This window comes from Castanea sativa, chromosome 1, assembly GCF_040712315.1.
Source record: "Castanea sativa cultivar Marrone di Chiusa Pesio chromosome 1, ASM4071231v1".
Classification (NCBI taxonomy): Eukaryota; Viridiplantae; Streptophyta; class Magnoliopsida; order Fagales; family Fagaceae; genus Castanea; species Castanea sativa.
In genome coordinates this window covers 31,202,445-31,220,927 of record NC_134013.1, presented here as the reverse complement: position 1 = coordinate 31,220,927, position 18,483 = coordinate 31,202,445, and the positions used below count along the sequence as shown (strand labels likewise).

At 36.9% G+C, this 18,483-nt stretch overlaps 1 protein-coding gene across 1 annotated transcript; it reads right to left on the bottom strand.

Annotated features, from left to right (window-relative positions):
* Positions 1-15,591: 15,591 nt before the first annotated feature.
* Positions 15,592-17,712, bottom strand: LOC142624950 (uncharacterized). Its single transcript, XM_075798672.1, has 3 exons — positions 17,241-17,712; positions 16,518-17,087; positions 15,592-16,271 (listed from the first exon to the last, which is right to left on the bottom strand). The coding sequence occupies exons 1-3, from the start codon at positions 17,710-17,712 to the stop codon at positions 15,592-15,594; spliced, it is 1,722 nt and encodes a 573-aa protein (XP_075654787.1).
* Between the last annotated feature and the right edge of the window lie 771 nt (positions 17,713-18,483).

The window sequence follows — 18,483 nt, the reverse complement described above, 5'->3', positions numbered from 1 at the left end:
TGATTGTGAACTACTATAGCTTGCAAAAGATTTCATAAACAAAGAATGGGAATAAAAAAAACTTTGAAGGAAAATGAGACACAACGACACGCAAAAGAAGAATACCACAGATTTATGTGGTTTGGTGTTTAATGTGGACCGCGACAAGGAAAAAACTTCATTGAGAAATTAAAGAGATTGTAATGGTGACATTAAAGCATGTCCCTAAATGGCTAAATACATCCGAAAAACCATCTTACAAAAAAAAAATTACATTGTGGCTTGAATTCTCTTGAAAAATGGAGTAGTTAATAAGGTCCGATATTCTGTCAAGTTGGCTAAGGTACTTTCCATAAAAGAAAATGGAGACCAAAAAATTCGACAATGTGACATTCAAAATACCACTCATAATCGACCAAAGTGTAAAGTTTGGGTTTTACTTTAGTAGCTCATCCGATCAAGTTTTGGGTTTGAATCTCATTTGCTCTAAAAATTAATTAATGTCTTTATTTGATGATAAAAAGTGATGATCATGAAGCCTACACTATTTAAATTATATTGTATTTATCCAAAAAAATAAAATTGTTTGGAGTAAGTTGATAATGTGCCACTCGACAAACTACAGGATTTAATCTCATATCACGTAAGCGCTTGTAGACCACCTAAGTTCAAGCCAGCCAGGTTAACATTTGCAATATAACCCACCTTTTTTCTATTTTTTTTTTAAATTTTATAATTAAGTTAATACCAATTATTCCAAAAGTTTAACTCCAAAAAAATAAATTGTGAATTTAATCATTTTATCTTTTTTATAGAAAAATCATTTAATCTAAGTTATCTAACACAACACAAGTCACACGAAAATATTCTATAATATAACCTTCCTTCCATCTAAATTAATTTTAGAAGGCAGAGTTGCCTAACATGGCCTTGATTTTGCCCGTCCATATAAGTTTATTAAGGGACATTGTGCTCTCCTATTGAAATTATTATTATTATTATTATTATTATTATTATTATTATTATTATTTTATGACAGTGCTTTCTTTTTTTTACTGAAATTAATAGCCTCAATGTAAACCTCATAAAAGAGGGGGAAAAAGTAATGTTACAAGTACAAATTATTTTATAATATTTTTATAAATTGTTGATATATGTAATTTTTATGGGTTTTCATCTAGGCCTAGCACTAACATCACTTTTTTACTTTACTAATAACCACTCACCACATTAATAAAAGTAATGTTACAAGTACAAATTATTTTATAATATTTTTATAAATTGTTGATATAGGTAATTTTTATGGGTTTTCATCTAGGCCTAGCACTAACATCACTTTTTTACTTTACTAATAACCACTCACCACATTAATAATTTGTAAAAAATATTATAAAATAATTTGTAGCTCGCATTTTCAGGAAGAAGAGGGGAAAAAAAAGAATGGGGGATTAAAAAGTAGAAAATAGAGTTTAGTAAATGGAGCACAGCTCAAGCTATATTCCTAATCAGAAGCTCATATTAATTATCATCTTTACCTAAGAAAAAGGGCGCAACTTTAAGCTGATTGACCATATAGATTGGATTGATTTGCTTATGATTTGAGCAGATTAAGCTTTTCCATTTTCTAATAATGACTAAGCTAAAAAGAAAATTTAGAAAGATTAGGTTGGTCAAGTTTCTCAGAAAATGCAATTTGCTTAACTACTCCTCTTTTGATATTATAGATACAATAGTGAAAATTTGAATTTGTGTAAAAACATAAGAGCTTGTTTAGACCCCTAAATTAAAATTACGACTAGATAGCTTTTACTCTAACTTATACACCGTGCGGAACAAGAGTAATAAAGCGCAAACAACCGTTAACACTACCCTAAACCATATTCATCCATTATCAACAATAAAAGAAAAGCTTAAAGAGTAGGGAAGAGAGATGCAAACACAAGATTACACCGAGATGTGTTATCAAAAAGGAAACCGAAGAACTCAACGAAAAACCTCTTTGCAACCCTCCAAGTCAAAATCGATCCACTAGAGAATAAAGTTGGAGTACATGAATAACAAAAAACCCTCCAAACCTATTCTACCCCATGTACTTGAGCCATCCAAACTCCTGCTACCAACTGACTTCTTAGAACCTTGTCTTCTCTAGCTTTCTGGATCTTGCAATTCAACTTGATTGCATCTACCAATGAATGGCTCCTTCCAATACTTTCTAACAGCACCAAAATCTCACTTTACATTCAGAATGGGTGTGGTAAGTGTTTAGGCTATCAACCTCTCAAGGATGTAGAGATGGAGAGGTAAGAGTTAAGGAAAAACCACAAGGAAATGTGTGGATGATTATGGATATAACAATCTCTAACTTTCAAGTGTATCTTCTAGGGTTTTCTCTCTAAAATTACTCTTTACGATTTGTGGGTAATGAGGGTATATATAGTGTGGGTAAAAACTTGGTAAAGCAAAACATAACTTTTTGCCAAACAAAAGTTTCGTGAGTACTTCGCAGGTTGGCCTTACTCATGAGACACTTGCAAAAATCTCCAGTCTAGCATGACTCTTCATCTTCCAGTCATGTGCTCTACACGCGGCTCTTTCGTGGGTAAGCTTATTGCGAGACACTCGCGAAATCCACTTGTTCATCCTTTTAAGCTTAAGTCTTCACACTCTCTCACACTCATCCCTTACAATTAAAAACCCACATAAATACAGGGAAATATTATTGAATAAATTTACAATCAAATTTAGCACGAAATTAAAGCTAATATAAAATAGTTGTAAATTACAACTTTATAATCTCTCCCTTTAGCTATTCCGTGACAAAACCCCAAAACAGACTCTAGAATTAAACGTGAGTTTGAAAAAATAGGAAAAACTCACTCACACCTAATTCTAGAAGCTATGAAGCACTTGCACCGTATACACCTGTATCCTGAAACACTTGCACATACAACAAACTTTCATTAAGCTCATGACAAGTAGAACACAAGGTACGAATAGGAACAAGTAAAATGCGATCAAGATACTAAAAGAGATATAAGCTATGAAGCATAACTTGATCAAACATGAACAGTCATTAAGAAATGACTACTATGAACATTTATCTAGAAAATAATCATCCAAACACACAATGCAATTAAGAGCAATGCTAAAATCAATTGCATGTCCAACAAGCATGATGCATTAAGGAAACTAAAGCTAAGGGCAATAGAAAGCAATAGGTATCAAAAAGGCTATAAGAACCAAGATACACAACAAGTACTAAAGATAACTAAGTTTTAAACTTTTTAAACTAAAGTACTTAAAAAGCTTTAAACGAAAGCAATGTAAATATCCAAAAGCTATAAAAACTTAAAGTAAAAATAAAAACCACCAAAATAAGCCAATGTATTCTAAGATGTGCTAAACTGTGCTCCCTTTCAAGCTGTACTCCTTCTCAAACTACTCCCCCTTTTTAATCGGAATGGCCAAAGAGACTAGAATTCTGCTGACTCCGACCCTGAGCTCTGCTACTACTGGTCCCTCATCATGTCATCAATCTTAAACGAGAGTGCAGTAATCTGGCCTTCCATGTAGGTGAATTGAGATGAGGAGTGCCGCATATGGAAGTCTAGCATTCCATACATCTATTCAACCCTTTCGATTAGGTGATCAAGACGATCAGGTGCTCATGCACGCTTGGGAAGAAGGTTATGCAATGTCCTCTGGAACTGAAGTGAAATGCTCAATTTCCTCTTCAGTGTCTCCACCTTCTTCAGTAACGTTGTCTCTTGGAATTTGAGAGACACCAACAGATGGTCCAAGGATACGAGTTTTGCTTCAGGTTATGGTTTGTGCACTTATTGGATAATCTCTTTGCATCACTTGAAGTCCACTTGGAATCTTCACCCTTGCCTTGTGATAAGAGACATGATAAGGCTTGGAAATGGTAGAGTTAGCCTTGAATTCCTCTTTGTGATGCTGATAGGCCAAAAATGTATTGACCTCTTGTGATGAATTAATTGATTAATTACCTAAATTTATTAATTAATCAAATTAACATGCAAATGTACATGGAAGCACAAACAAATCACCAACTAAAAATAAAATGCAGCGAAAAATAAATTTAACACTGTGATTTGTTTACGAATGGGGAAAACTTCTGAGGCAAAAACCTCATCGGGTGATTTCAAGGTTACTACTCCCGAGAATTTACTATTATCACAACAAGCGGTTACAAGTAAAAGAATCCTAGTACTTTATACCAACCTAAAGTTGAACCCCTTACCCCAATACACAATTAAACTTGTTCTGTAGTGACAATCTCTCATTTTAATGCATGACTCTCAGTATGTGACTAACCAATAGATGTGCAGGTCCTAGTACGTGACTTAATCACCAACTTGAGAAGAATGTTGGTTGTAAAGTTTTTCAATTCATCACACGATGAAGATCACGAAGTTGCTTGGTCACAAAACCCCACGGTGTACAAACACTACAACTTCTTGAATAGAAAGATGAACTAAGACATATGTCTCCGATTCACAATATGCTTGTGAAAAACTTTTGCATTCAGTTTCATCAGTTGTGACAGCCCTTAAAACAATCTTTATATATGTTTAAGATTGTGAGAAAAGAAAGCCCAAACATACATTTACAGATTTGAATGAAATCAGATCTGAAAAACTAATTTTCATAAATCTCAACAGATACCTTATCTATCGAGTAGCTATCGAGCCTCGAGCTGAAACATCTTTTTAAGCCTTGATAGATACTAGCTGTCAAGCTTTAATGAAGAACACTTCTTCACTTGTTTTTTGGACATATTTGTATGGCTTTAACACTTGAACTTGAATCTTGTTCCTTGAAGTATTAAACACATCCTAGATCTACCCAATTACAATTAAAGTGCGTTTTGTCAAAGGATTAGTCAATTACATAAAATATGGAGATATGTTCCTAACATGAATCACATATGTCCTAACAATCTCCCCCTTTGGCAATCCGTGACAAAACCACAACAAACAAATGAACATATAAGAGAAGTCATAAATCACTCAACTGATACTCACTTGTTGAATACAATAAAATCTATCCTAACGCAAACTCTTGAAAAACTTTCAAGAAAAGAGTTCATGACAGAGAAGACTTTGACAACTTGTATTTCTAAAACACTTTAAAAAAAACTCATCAAGGCATCTTAGTGTGAGACATAAATAAAAGATTGCATGCAATATAAGAAGCATGCGCGTAAAGAGTAAAAAGAAATAACACATGTAAAGAACTGTAATAACAACCTCATTATATATGTATCATCAAAGAGTACAAGGTTTGCTATCATAAAGTGATCACAAGACCAAAGGTACATGAAAAATGTATCTAAAAAAGAAAGAAAAGAAAAAGATACATAAGTCCTCACTACATCCCTCAAAAATATAGACAGTCCCTTAACAAAAATCTCCTATACTAACTCTCCTCCTATGAGTATGACTACTCTCATATCCAAAACTACTCCCCCTTTTTGTCATGAATGACAAAGGGTAAGTACATCAAGTAGACATCTCATCATCACTAGGCAAGCTAGCACCATCGTCCTCATCCGCATCATCACTGCCAGAGCCATAATCACTCTCATCCTCTGAAGCCGGTGGAGATGGAGAAATAGTCGCTGTGAAACCAACCATGACAGCCTGTTATCATGCAATACGGCCAACATGGGTGTTCACTTGACATAACTCATCATTAAGAGTGTCAAGGCGAGCATCCATGCGCACAAGTTATGCCATGATGGCCTCGAGAGTCACTCCACCCATGGAAGAAGAAGAAGCGGAGGTGGATGGAGTTGAAGAAGCTAGAGGAGCTGCTATTTCAGTCTGAGTTCGCCTCAAACGAAGCTGAGCATCACTCCGTCTAACGGTAGTTGCGTCAATGGCACCTATGACGAAGAAAGGATCAAACGGAGGAAAGGAGACAGAAATATGGCGAAGGATCCTCGTGATAGCCAAAGGAAAAATGAGCTTATCATGGGTCGTCGTATCGCTATAGACATCTATAAGGGATAGAATAAAGTGAGAAGGGAAGTCAATAGAAAGGTCCACAACGAGGGATAACAAAAACCAAGCACGAGGCTCTATAATAGAGTTATAGTGAGATAGTGGATGGAGAACGAATATAATCACCATGTTAAGGAATCTTGGACCTTTAACAAAGGTTGAGCATCGGGTGTTTAGACTATCACCCTAGGAAGAAGGCCCCTCACAAAATAAAGACATGAGCTCGTCTTTAGACACATTCTTAAGACGATCACAGCCGGGGTAGTTAGGATGCGTTGCCCTTGGGACGTGGAGCACCTCAGATACAATATCCAAAGTGACCACAATGCGCGTACCTCAAACGCGAGTAAAGAAATGAGGTACTAAATAATCGAATTTGTGCATGTTGGAGTAGAACTCCTGTATGATCACGGAAGGACAAGTGACCCGGACGCCACACAGTGACTCCTAGCCCCTACTGTGAATGACAGTGGGTAAGTCAGTATCGAAAAAATCTGATAAGATGACTTGGCATTCCAAATGAATGCCTCATCTAGGGAAGTTCTCGGAAAAGTCCTTTTGGGCTTTATCATCACGGAACCGGACATGAGGAGTAGGATCAGAAGAAGAGGATGCCCCAGAATGAAGAGGGTTTTGGGACGGAGTGGATTTGCGTTTAGGTGCCATAATGCTAACTAACGCAAGAGAGAGAGAGAGAGAGAGAGAGAGAGAGAGAGAGAGAAACAAGCAAAAAAGCACCAACAACATCAATATATAAGAATATACAGAAATTGAAGGTACGTATGCATGAAAATGCATGAGCATATGACATGCAAACTTAAAAACATCATGGGCTCAGCCCAATCCAAACCTAACAGAGCACAATCATTGCAACAAAGTAAAACACACATCTAAAATGCATGAATCATTGTTATAATGCATATGTGATACAATGCATGATAATACAAGATCATTTAAACAAAACCCATCCCAAAATTTTAGCAAAAACCTCAAAAATTTTGAAAGATCTCGAAAAATTTCAAAAACCCCAAAAGTTAGGTCAAAAGATATGAAATGCATGATAAATGAGTGAGAAAGCATCATACCAAATGAAGAAAGTGATATTGAGACCGAAGAATGAGTGGGGAAGAGGTTTAGAGTGCTTGAGAGGTGTTTGGGAAGGTGAAAGGTCAGAAAGGACCGAGAGAAATGAGAAAGAAATCGTGTGGACCCTTTACATAGAAGCTCATAATTCTCAATAGATTGAAAGATATCAAGAGGTGTCGAGCTTTAAAGTTCGCCAGATAAAGCTATCGAGAAGCTATCCAGAGGCGTCCACAGCAAAAGGGGCTCGATGGATCGAAAAGCTATCGAGCATCTATCGAGGAGACAAAAACTTTCTCGATGGATCAAAGAACTATTGAAAAACTATCGAGAATGCGATAAAAAGAAGCTCTAGGGGCTCAATAGATAGCCTAGCTGTCGAGAGGTGTCAAGAAGCTGTCGAGATTTCTTTAAAAACAATTTTTCAAGAAGGAAAAAACACATACATGAATGCAATCAAACATGCAACTCAAACAAAGATCCAAACAATAATTTTAGCTCTCAAAAAGATCTCTCAATCAAAAATGTCATGCATTTAGATCCAAAATACACACGCGCGCGCACACACACACACTAAACAAGTCTAACCAATTTTATATTTCAAAAATAAGTCAAGATAGTTCAATGGGCATACACTAATACAAGTATACTCGTGATGGCCAAATCACATTGTATCTGCACATGTATCAAAAGTAGCAAAGAATATTGCGTGTTGTGTGTGAAAAACATCATAAAATTGCATAAGCATCTACATGTTATAACAATTTTAGATATGAATAAATTAATTTAACTCACACACGATCATAACTGCTTGATGGGAACTATCACCTTTAAGGTACATCCTATAACTCTCACCTCTCCTAGAATACACGCTTGCAATCATATTTTAAAGCATTTTGATTCTTTTTGCTTTAATTTTTCTTTGCACATTTTCTTTTAAGCATATCATACATGAGCATATAAAAGAGAGAAAAGAAATGCCAAATTATGTTAAGCTTTTGACATTGCACTTTTGCTATGCCTAAGCATATCGATGTCATTTCATGATTGGCAGATACCAGTGGTGAGATGGTTATTTATGCCTTTCTCTTAGGATTTTTTAGTCCTTCCCGTCAAAATGAGTGATACAAGTGTTAAGTATAAGAGATAACTTAATCTTACTCATCACAAACATGAGCCACAAAGCTCACTTGCTTAGTTGTGCATAGAGATGCTTATCTAAGCTACAAGAGATACAAAATTTAGAAAACTTTATTTCATTGGCCATTCAAGGTACACAAGTACCAATGTACACAGAACACACGCTGTTTTTGTATTTTTCTAATTTTTCATTTTTTTATTTTTATAAAAATAAAACAAAACTGAAAACAAATAAACAAAAACATGTTAAGCAAAGCAATGCATAAAACTAGACTGGCTCAAAATAATAAAGCAAAACACTCAAGTAATGCAAACACACAAAAAGAGAGAGAGAAAAAGTGACTAAATCACGTGGAGTCTTTTTCCTTCCACACCTTGGAAGAACCTTTCCTTTTAGCAAATACTTGAACCGGCGAAGAGGAGGAAGACTTACAACCGTTCAAATTTGAAAGGAACATGAAGGCTTTGAGGAGATTTCCAAGAGGAGCAAGAGAGGATGGAAACTGACTCAGGTTTCCTTATGAGACCATACTATTGCTCTGTTGAGTGGCTTGTCACTTGTAGCAATTAGGTCAAGTATGTCCAGCTGCTCCACTGTAATGACAGAGATGCTGCTTCTTTTCTTTAGACTTTTAAGCATTACTCTTCTTAGCCCTAGGGTTTTTGGTTTCATTCTTAGCAAGCTTAGGGGGTGCTCCTAAGATTGATTTACCCTTATCTATGTTTTCACTAGCTATCACATTTTTCACATTATTTTTCTCAGATTCAACATTATTAGAAGGAGACACAAAAACAATAGTACTAGAAGAAGCAATATTAGAAAAGGGGAAATCATACCCTAAACCAGTTTGATCAGAAGCAAATTTCTAAAGGCTGAGCATCTCATCAAGCTTTGCACTTAAAGTCCTCTCCAATTGAGCTCTGACTTGAAATAGCTCCGCTTCAAGCTTCTTGGTCTTCTCAGCCAAGAAACTGTTTTCAAACCTCAGTGCTCTTATAATTTGATTGGTTTCATCAAACTTTGTGGAGAGTTCTTCTCATTCAAGCTCCACATCACTGTGCTTCTTGGTGGCCAATCTATACAATTTCTCATGTTTTTTCGAGATCTTGTATAACATTGTATAGGCAATATGGATGTCATCCTGTTCGTCCATCTTCCCAAACTTTGACTCCACCAAGTCTTCTTCTTCATCCACATCTTTTACAATCCCCTTAGTAGGATTGACAGTGGTGATGAAGGCATTTAGAATTCTGTCATCTTTATTTTCGGAACCATCCTCAGGTTCGATGTTGCTCAAAGTTGCAGCAAGTGCCCTACTTTTCCTAGTGGACTTGAGATAATGAGAGACTGTCCTCTATCCATGATAACAGGGGTCAATGGATCACACAGCAAAGATTAAAACCTAATCAGAGTGTGCCTGCTCTGATACCACTTAGGTCCTGAAGGAACAGTGTACTGACCGTCATTCCTAGCATCCTTCTTCCTTTTGTCTTAGCTCTTAGACTAAGAAGAACTTGATTGTCTACGGTCCTTGTCGAAGCCCTTTGCATTGGCATTCTTCATGAACTTCTTGAATTATCTGGTGATGTAGGACTTCATTTTAGAATCTTCATCTTCAAAAGACTCATCCGTGTCACTACTCTTGGCCTTCAGTGCCATGCCCTTTCCCTTACTAGATTTTCCTATCCTTGTCAAACCCAACTCATAGGTCTGCAAATTACCAACCAGCTCTGTCAAAGGAATCTTGTCAATATTCTTTGATTCCTCTATCGCAGTGATCTTGGCATGAAATCTCTCGGGTAGAGATCTGAGCACATTTCTCACAATCTTGAGTTTGGAAATGGTTTCCCCAAAATTAAAGCTGAGTTTACTATGTCCTTGAGCTTGGCATAGAAATCATCAATTGACTCATTCTCCTCCATCTTAATCTCTTCGAAGCTAGTAGTGAGTCTCTGAAGTTTTGAGTCCTTGACAGCCTTTGTTCCCTCATAGGTTGTCTAGAGAATGGTCCATACTTCCTTTGCAGTTTCAGTGGAGGATATCTTCTTGAATTCCTCATATGTGACCACACTGAATAAGGCATTCAATGCCCTGTTGTTGAAGTTTGCCGCCTTGATCTTAGCATCATCCAAATTAGCCGGCGCTTCCTTCGGCTTGGTCTAGCCTATCTCCACAGCTTGCCACACTTTTTCATCTAAAGACTACAAGAAAACTCTCATGTGTACTTTCCAGTATGCATAGTTAGTGCCATCAAATAAATGAGGCATAATGAGATAGGCCAATGGATCACATAGCAAAGATTAAAACTTAATCAAAGTGTGCCTACTCTCATACCACTTGATAGGCCAAGAATGTATTGACCCCTTGTGATGAATTAATTGATTAATTACTCAAGTTTATTAATTAATCAAATTAACATGCAATGTACGTAGCAGCACAAACAAATCACCAACTAAAAATAAAATGCAGCGGAAAATAAATTTGACACGGTGATTTGTTTACGAATGGGGAAAACCTCCGAGACAAAAACCCTACTGGGTGATTTTAAGGTCATCACTCTCGAGAATTCACTATTATCACAACAAGCGGTTACAAGTAAAGGAATCTCAGTACCTTATACCAACCTACAGTTGAACCCTTACCCCAATACATAATTGAACTTGTTCTGTAGTGACAATATCTCCTTTTAATGCACAACTCCTAGTACGTGACTAACCAATAGATGCGCGGATCCTAGTACGCGACTTAATCACCAACTTAAGAAGGATGTTAGCTGTGAAATTGTTCAGTTTATCACACGATAAAGATCATGAAGTTTGATTGGTCACAAAATCCTACAGTATACAAACACAGCAGTTTCTTGAATAGAAAGATGAACTAGGGCATATGTCTCCGGTTCACAATATGCTTGTGAAAAACTTTTGCATTTAGTTTCATCAGCTGTGATGGCCTTTAAAACAATCCTTATATATGTTTAGGGTTGTGAGAAAAGAAAACCCAAACATACATTCACGTATTTGAATGAAATCATATCTGAAAAATTAATTTTCATAAATCTCGACAGGTACCTTATTTATCGAGCAGTTGTCGAGCCTCGGACTGAAACAGCTTTTTAAGCCTCGATAAATACTAGCTGTCGAGCTTTAATAAACAACACTTCTTCACTTGTTTCTTGGACAGATTTGCATGGCTTTAACACTTGAACTTAAATCTTGTTCCTTGAAGTATTAAATACATCCTAGATTTACCCAATTACAAGTAAAGTGTGTTTTGTCAAAGGATTAGCTAATTACATAAAATATTGACATATGTTCCTAACATGAATAACATATGTCCTAACAGATGCATTTGGTGAAGATGTGGTACATGTAACTGTAGATGTCGATCTCCTTGTGGGTGAAGAGATCAAATAGGAATATAGACCATGGTGCTGACAAGTTCATCAAGTTCCCCACCGAGTAGAGGTTGAAGATCAGGAGATAAGCCAAAGTTCACATCTCCGGAGTGAACGGAATGGTGTGTAAGGCCTTCTTGTTGATTTGACCACCAAGGACTTCCACAGGGGGTCCAAGTTTCTCCCTTCTCTTATCATACTGTAGGGATGTGTGTGGAGTTGTTGGACGAACCTCCAGGATCTCTTGAATGGACTCCCTTGTGATATAGAACTCTCTCCATTTCAGCCAACAATTTATGTGATCCCCTTCTACAATGGCACTAGCATAAAATTCCCGAATGACTTCTTCATAGACATTGCCCATCGGGTTCAACTGCTTTGTCCACATCCTTTCTTTGAACACTTCCAGAATGAAAGTGCCCTATAAGGACTCTAAGTCCACAATCCTTTCCAAGATGATTGGGGCCCTTTTGTAGTGATCGTTAAGGGCCATATCAGAATCGTCGTTTTGGAATGAATCTGAGGAGGTGCGTTGACGCTTTGAGGACTTCTTTATGGCTGATTTCTTAAGAGGAGAAATCTGCAAAATAAACACAAATACAAAGAAACAAAGACAAAACAAACGAGGAAACAAACTTGATTAATTACAAGTTAGTCCATAAAACGAACAAAAGCCCTAAAAGGAACATAAAAACAAGTAAATACCATCACAAGTTTTAAGTTCTAAACATGTAATAATACTTATCTAGCATGAGTGAAGTGCAAAACATGTCAAGTGATTAAGTGTGTTCATGTGGTGTGCATGTGTGATGCATGAGCAAAGCATGATCAAACACACATAAGGAAAAGTGTGTAAAACACACATCCAATATTTAAAACATGTTAAGAATGTAAAAACATATTAATCCCCAAAGTTTGGTACTCATTGGAGTCCAAAACAACAACAAAATGCCGTTTGGGCATTTCATCAAACACTTAGAGTGCATACAAACCACTAACATGTAAAACAATGCATGAACATGTTGTAATCTTGCCTAAATACATGTTAAAATGCCACTTGGGGCCAACACAAACACAATGGGACACAACCCAATCAATAAAATTAAAAATATTGGCAAGAAAATTAAGTTTTTCCCAACCCTTTCAAAAAATAACCCAACCCTAGAAATCCTAGAATCTAAGACTTAATCTAAGGAAATAAGAGTGAAAAAGTGTTGAAACATAACTTAGTTGAGTCTTAGGAGAGATTGATATTGAGTTTTGGTTGAGTTTTTGAGAGAAAGAGTGTTTTGGGTTGAGAGAGACACGGAGGAGGCAAAATGAATTTGTTTGAAAAATTGTCACTGTTTGGCATTAAAAACTGCAGATTTGCGCATTTCGCAGGTAAGCTTCTCTCAAAATTGCCACTGAAGCATACTGACAGTTTTCCCGGGTAGCTCTTACTCGTGAGCCAATCGTTTAACTCTCTGTCTGAAATTTAGTGTATTCTGAAATTTGCCATCCTCATTTTCGCGGTAAGGGCTTAGTCACAACTTACTCGCAAAAATGCCACTGGAAGAGTTTTTTGATAAAAAAAAAATGAAATAGACATTTTGGACAAAACTCTAAACATGCAAAATACATAAAAACACTTTTAAAAACATATAAAATGCTTAAAAATCTTTTTGGGTTTGATCAAAAAGCAATTAAGTATACATATCACATATGAACACGTACAATCACACAAATGGAATAAGCATTCATTGAACATTAAACTTGTATGATGTGTGGATCAAGTATGAACTAGTCCATAGTCTAGTTTGAAACTTCAATGATCAATTCAATCAAGTCATACACAACTAGTATGAGGTCAAGTGACTTATCTCACAATAGATATGAACATATATGACCCCTTACCATAGTGTTTACATTTGATTGAAAGCTTTTCATTTGGCTTCCATTTTTCATACTTTTCATCAAATATAACTCAAATTTCTAAGAAGAGATGACATGAACTTTTTGATGCATTTTTTGACAAATAAGCTTTTGGATTTGGCACCATACATTTTAACACATATTTGCTACACCTTTTCCTAGTCAAACTAGTTTTCGAAGCAAATCTTTTTAAGCTCTTTCTCCTTTTGGAGATTGACATTTGAAGAGCTCTTTTGAAAAAGAAAAAAAAATGTGAGAAGATATATAGGCACAAGTCTTCTCATGTATCAAGATCAAGCAAGACTATTGACCAATCATTCATGACAAGCTTGAAGATCTATTTACAATAATCAAACGTAGATTTCTAAATGTCACTTGCACTTAGAAGATATGCATACATAATAAGCTAAGCTCGTAAATGCACTACGCCATTAGTTCGAAAGTACTAGGCCAAACTCACATGTGATATACGCAACACAAGCGATCAAACTTTTTGAGATTTTTCACTTTTTATGGGTTTTTGAATTTTTCAACACACTCAAAAACAGAACAAACAAAGTAAGATCAACATAAAAACAAACAAAGAATTGAAAAAGAAACATACATGTGAGACATATATAGCAAGGATGCACCAATGAACAAAAGTAGGTCACACAAGAGATATGAGTCAAGGGATGATATCGACCCCATTGGTCATACGAAGAGATTCAAACTGTGGACCATCAAGGGGTTTAGTAATAATGTCTGCCTTTTAATTGTAGGTGTTGAGAAACTCCAGCCAACAATTTTCTCCTCCACTAAGTCTCGAATGAAGTGATATTGAATCTCGATATGTTTTGACTTTGAATGTTGAACAAGGTTCTTGGATAGATTTATGGCACTAGTGTTGTCACAGAATACGCACATGGTGTCTTGAGAGATTTCATAATCATGTAGGAGCTTTTTCATCCACAATAGCTGAGCACAACAACTCCTCACTACAATGTACATAGCTTCAGTCGTTGATAGAGACACTGAATTTTGTTTTTTGCTCATCCATGACACCAAATTATTTCCAAGGTAGAAACAACCTCTCAAGGTGCTTTTTTTATCATTAACACACCCGGCCCAATCTGCATTCGAGTATCCGGCTGGCAGTCATTCGAATCTCTTGAGTACCAAATCCCATAGTCGGATGTTCCATTGACATAGCGGATGATTCTTTTGACCGTTATCAAATGGAACTCTTTAGGTGCTGCTTGAAAACATGCACATACTCCAACACTAAAGGCTATGTCTAGCCTACTCCCAGTGAGGTAAAGGAGACTGCCAATCATGCTCCTATAGAGTGTTGGATCTACTTCCACACTGGCTGGATCGGAGCTCAGTTTTATTGAGGAACTCATTGAAGTGGATGCATGTTTCTTGGAGTCTAAACTGAATCTCTTTATGAGATTTTTGGCATACTTCTCTTGAGCTATGAATATTCCATCTTTCCGTTATTTAACTTGAAGGCCTAAGAAGTAGTTTAGCTCCCCCACCATGCTCATTTCAAATTCCTTCTTCATTTTTTCCGAAAATTCTTGAGCAAAGTGATCGATTGTTGACCCGAACACAATGTCACCCACATATACTTGAGCAACAAGGAGAGATTTCTCATCTTGTTTGAAAAAGAGTGCTCGATCGGCTTGACCTCTCTTGAAACCATAACCTAAAAGATATGAGGTGAGATGATCATACCATGCTCTTGGTGCTTGCTTTAGCGCATACAACGCTTTCTTCAATCTTAGTACATGGTCCGAAAAATATGGATCTTGGAACCCCTTCGGTTGCTCAATAAACATTTCTTCATGTAAAAGTCCGTTCAAAAAGGCACTCTTCACATCCATTTGGTATAGCTTGAAATTCATAATACATGTTATGGAAAAAAGAATTCGGATTGACTCAAGTCTTGCTATCGGAGCAAATGACTCATCAAAGTCTATGCCTTCAACTTAAGTATATCCTTGAGCCACCAATCTAGATTTGTTTCGAACAACTTCACCATCTTCATCGGTCTTGTTTTTAAAGATCTACTTGGTGCCGATTACATGTGTGTCTTTGGGCCTCGAAACCAACTTCCATACATCATTTCTAACAAATTGATGTAACTCTTGGTGCATAGATTCTACCCAATTTTCATCTTTCAAAGCTTTTTCCACTTTCTTCGGCTCAAATTGAGCAAGGTAGGAATAATACGTCACATGATTCACGCTATAGTTTGGTCCTCTTCTCAAACGGAGTCCTTCATCCAAATCACCAATTATGTTGCTTTTGGGATGATTGAGAGTTACTCTTGATGAAGGTTTCTTGGAAGTGGAGGGTTCCTCGTCACAAGAAATTGGAAGCTGAACTTCCGAAGGGGTGAGTGGACTTAAAGACCCTTGAGTTGATCTATTCTCCCTTCTTGATGCAGTAGGAGTAGACTCTTTTTCTGGTGATTGTCTCTCACCATCATCACTTTGAGACATGTTACCGTCACCCTCATTCTTCTTAAGGCTTGGAACTTCGCCATCCTCTCCAACACTCTTTTCCGGAATGGTGTCCTCTATGACCACAGCTATCGATTTCATCACTGTCTTTGTGCGCTTGTTGTACACCTTATATGCCCGGCTATTTACGGAGTATCCTAGAAAGATCCCTTCGTCACTCTTGGCATCAAATTTCCCAAGATTCTCCCTATCATTGAGAATGAAGCATTTACTTCCAAATACTTAGAAGTATTTCAACTTAGGCTTCTTTTCCTTCCAAATCCCATATGACGTTTTCTTTGTTCCAGCTCGGAAGAAAATCCTATTCCCAATGTGGCATGATGTGGTCACCACTTCAGCCCAAAATTTCTATGGAATGTCTTTGTTAAGAAGCATCACTCTTGCCATCTCTTAGATCACCTAGGTCTTCCTTTCAACAACCCCATTTTGTTGTGGAGTCTTTGGGGTTGAGAATTCCTTTTTAATACCATGCTCATTGCAAAATGCTTCAAATTTGGCATTCTCAAACTCCTTCCCATGATCACTCCTGATTTTGACTATGGGAACTCCCTTTTCATTTTGGAGCTTCTTGCATAATCTTTCCATCTTGTTGCTTGCCTCTGACTTTTCTCTAAGGAAATCCACCCAAGAGTACCTTGAGAAATCATCAACCGCAACCATGATGTATCTTTTCCCACCCATGCTTTTCGTTCTTGTTGGACCCATTAGATCCACATGAAGTAACTCCAATGGACGAGATGTAGCAACAACATTTTCCTTAGGATGGGATGCTTTAGTTTGTTTTCCCATTTGACATGGACTGCAAACATTTTTCTCGATCTTTCCAAATTTCGGCAATCCAATCACGGCTTGAAGTTTTGAAACTTTTGTCACTTGCTTGTAATTTGCATGTCCAAAACGTTGGTGCCTTAACTCCAACAGATTTACTCGTGCACTCCAACATGATACATTTGGCTTGGGAACTACGCCATAGCAATTGTTGGTGGTCCTAAGTCCCTTCAAGACTTGCGCATCTTCGTTACTGAGAATTAGACACCCTTTGTTTGAAAATTGAACTAGAAAGTCTTCATCACATATTTGGGTGGTACTCAGCAAGTTTGCTTTCAACCGTTTGATTTAAAGAACATCGATTAACAAAGGAAGTCCCGAAATGTCAATAGTCCCCTTTCCGAGGACTTGTGAGTGGCTACCATCTCCAAACGTCACATAACCATTCTCCTTCTCCTTGAGACTTTTAAAGAGTGATTTATCTCCGGTCATGTGCCTTGAGCACCCACAGTCAAGATACCACAAACATGAATTAAACACTTTTAATGCTGTATGAACAAAAAGACAAGTATGAGACAAACATTCTTGACCATCAAAGCTAGACTTATCTTCCTTTACACTATTCATGGATGACTTTCTTTTCAAACCATCAATTTTATCACACAAATTTCTATTCCTTCTCTTATAATTTGCAATTAAGGAATTAGACTCACACAAGCTATTATGAAGCTCATGATTTTTATGCTCTAAATATTTTAGCATGTGTATGAAAATTCTAGCATGTTTCTTAGACTTGAATAACTCTAGAAGCTCATTGCTAGGACAATCTCCAAAGATGCTCATAGAGTCATTATCACAAACACGTGAACTACACTTCATGTTGGCCTTTGCCATAACTATATCCATAGCAAGACAAGGGGTTTAGGATCACACTAGGATAATGAAATCCAGTAAATGTACCCGCTCTGATACGAATTGGAAGTTCGAATGTGTGTAAAAATATAAGAGCTTGTTTAGACCCCCAAATTAAAATTACTGCTAGATAGCTTTTACTCTAACCTATACAACGTGCGGAACAAGAGTAACAAAGCGCAAACAACCATTAACACTACCCTAAGCCATATTCATCCATTATCAACAATAAAAGAAAAACTTAAAGAGTAGGGAAGAGAGATGCAAACACAAGATAACACCAAGACGTGTTATCAAAGAGGAAATCGAAGAACTCGCTGAAAAACCTCTCCGTGACCCTCCAAGTCGAAATCGATTCACTAGAGAATAAAGTAGGAGTACGTGAATAACAAAGGACCCTCCAAGCCTAATCTACCCCATGTACTTAAGCCCTCTAAGCTCCTACTACCAACTGGCTTCTCGAAGCCTTGTCTTCTCTAGCTTTCCGGATCCCGCAATTCAGTCCGATTGCATCCGCCAATGAATGGCTCCTTCCAATGCTTCCTAACAGCACCAAAATCTCACTTTACACTCAAAATAGGTTCGGTAAGTGTTTGGGCTATCAACCTCTCAAAGATTTAGAGATGGAGAGGTAGGAGTTGAGGAAAAACCATAAGGAAATGTGTAGATGATTGGGTGTATAACAATCTTTAACTCTCAAGTGTATTTTCTAAGGTTTTCTCTTTGAAAAGTACTCCTTGCAATTTGTGGGTA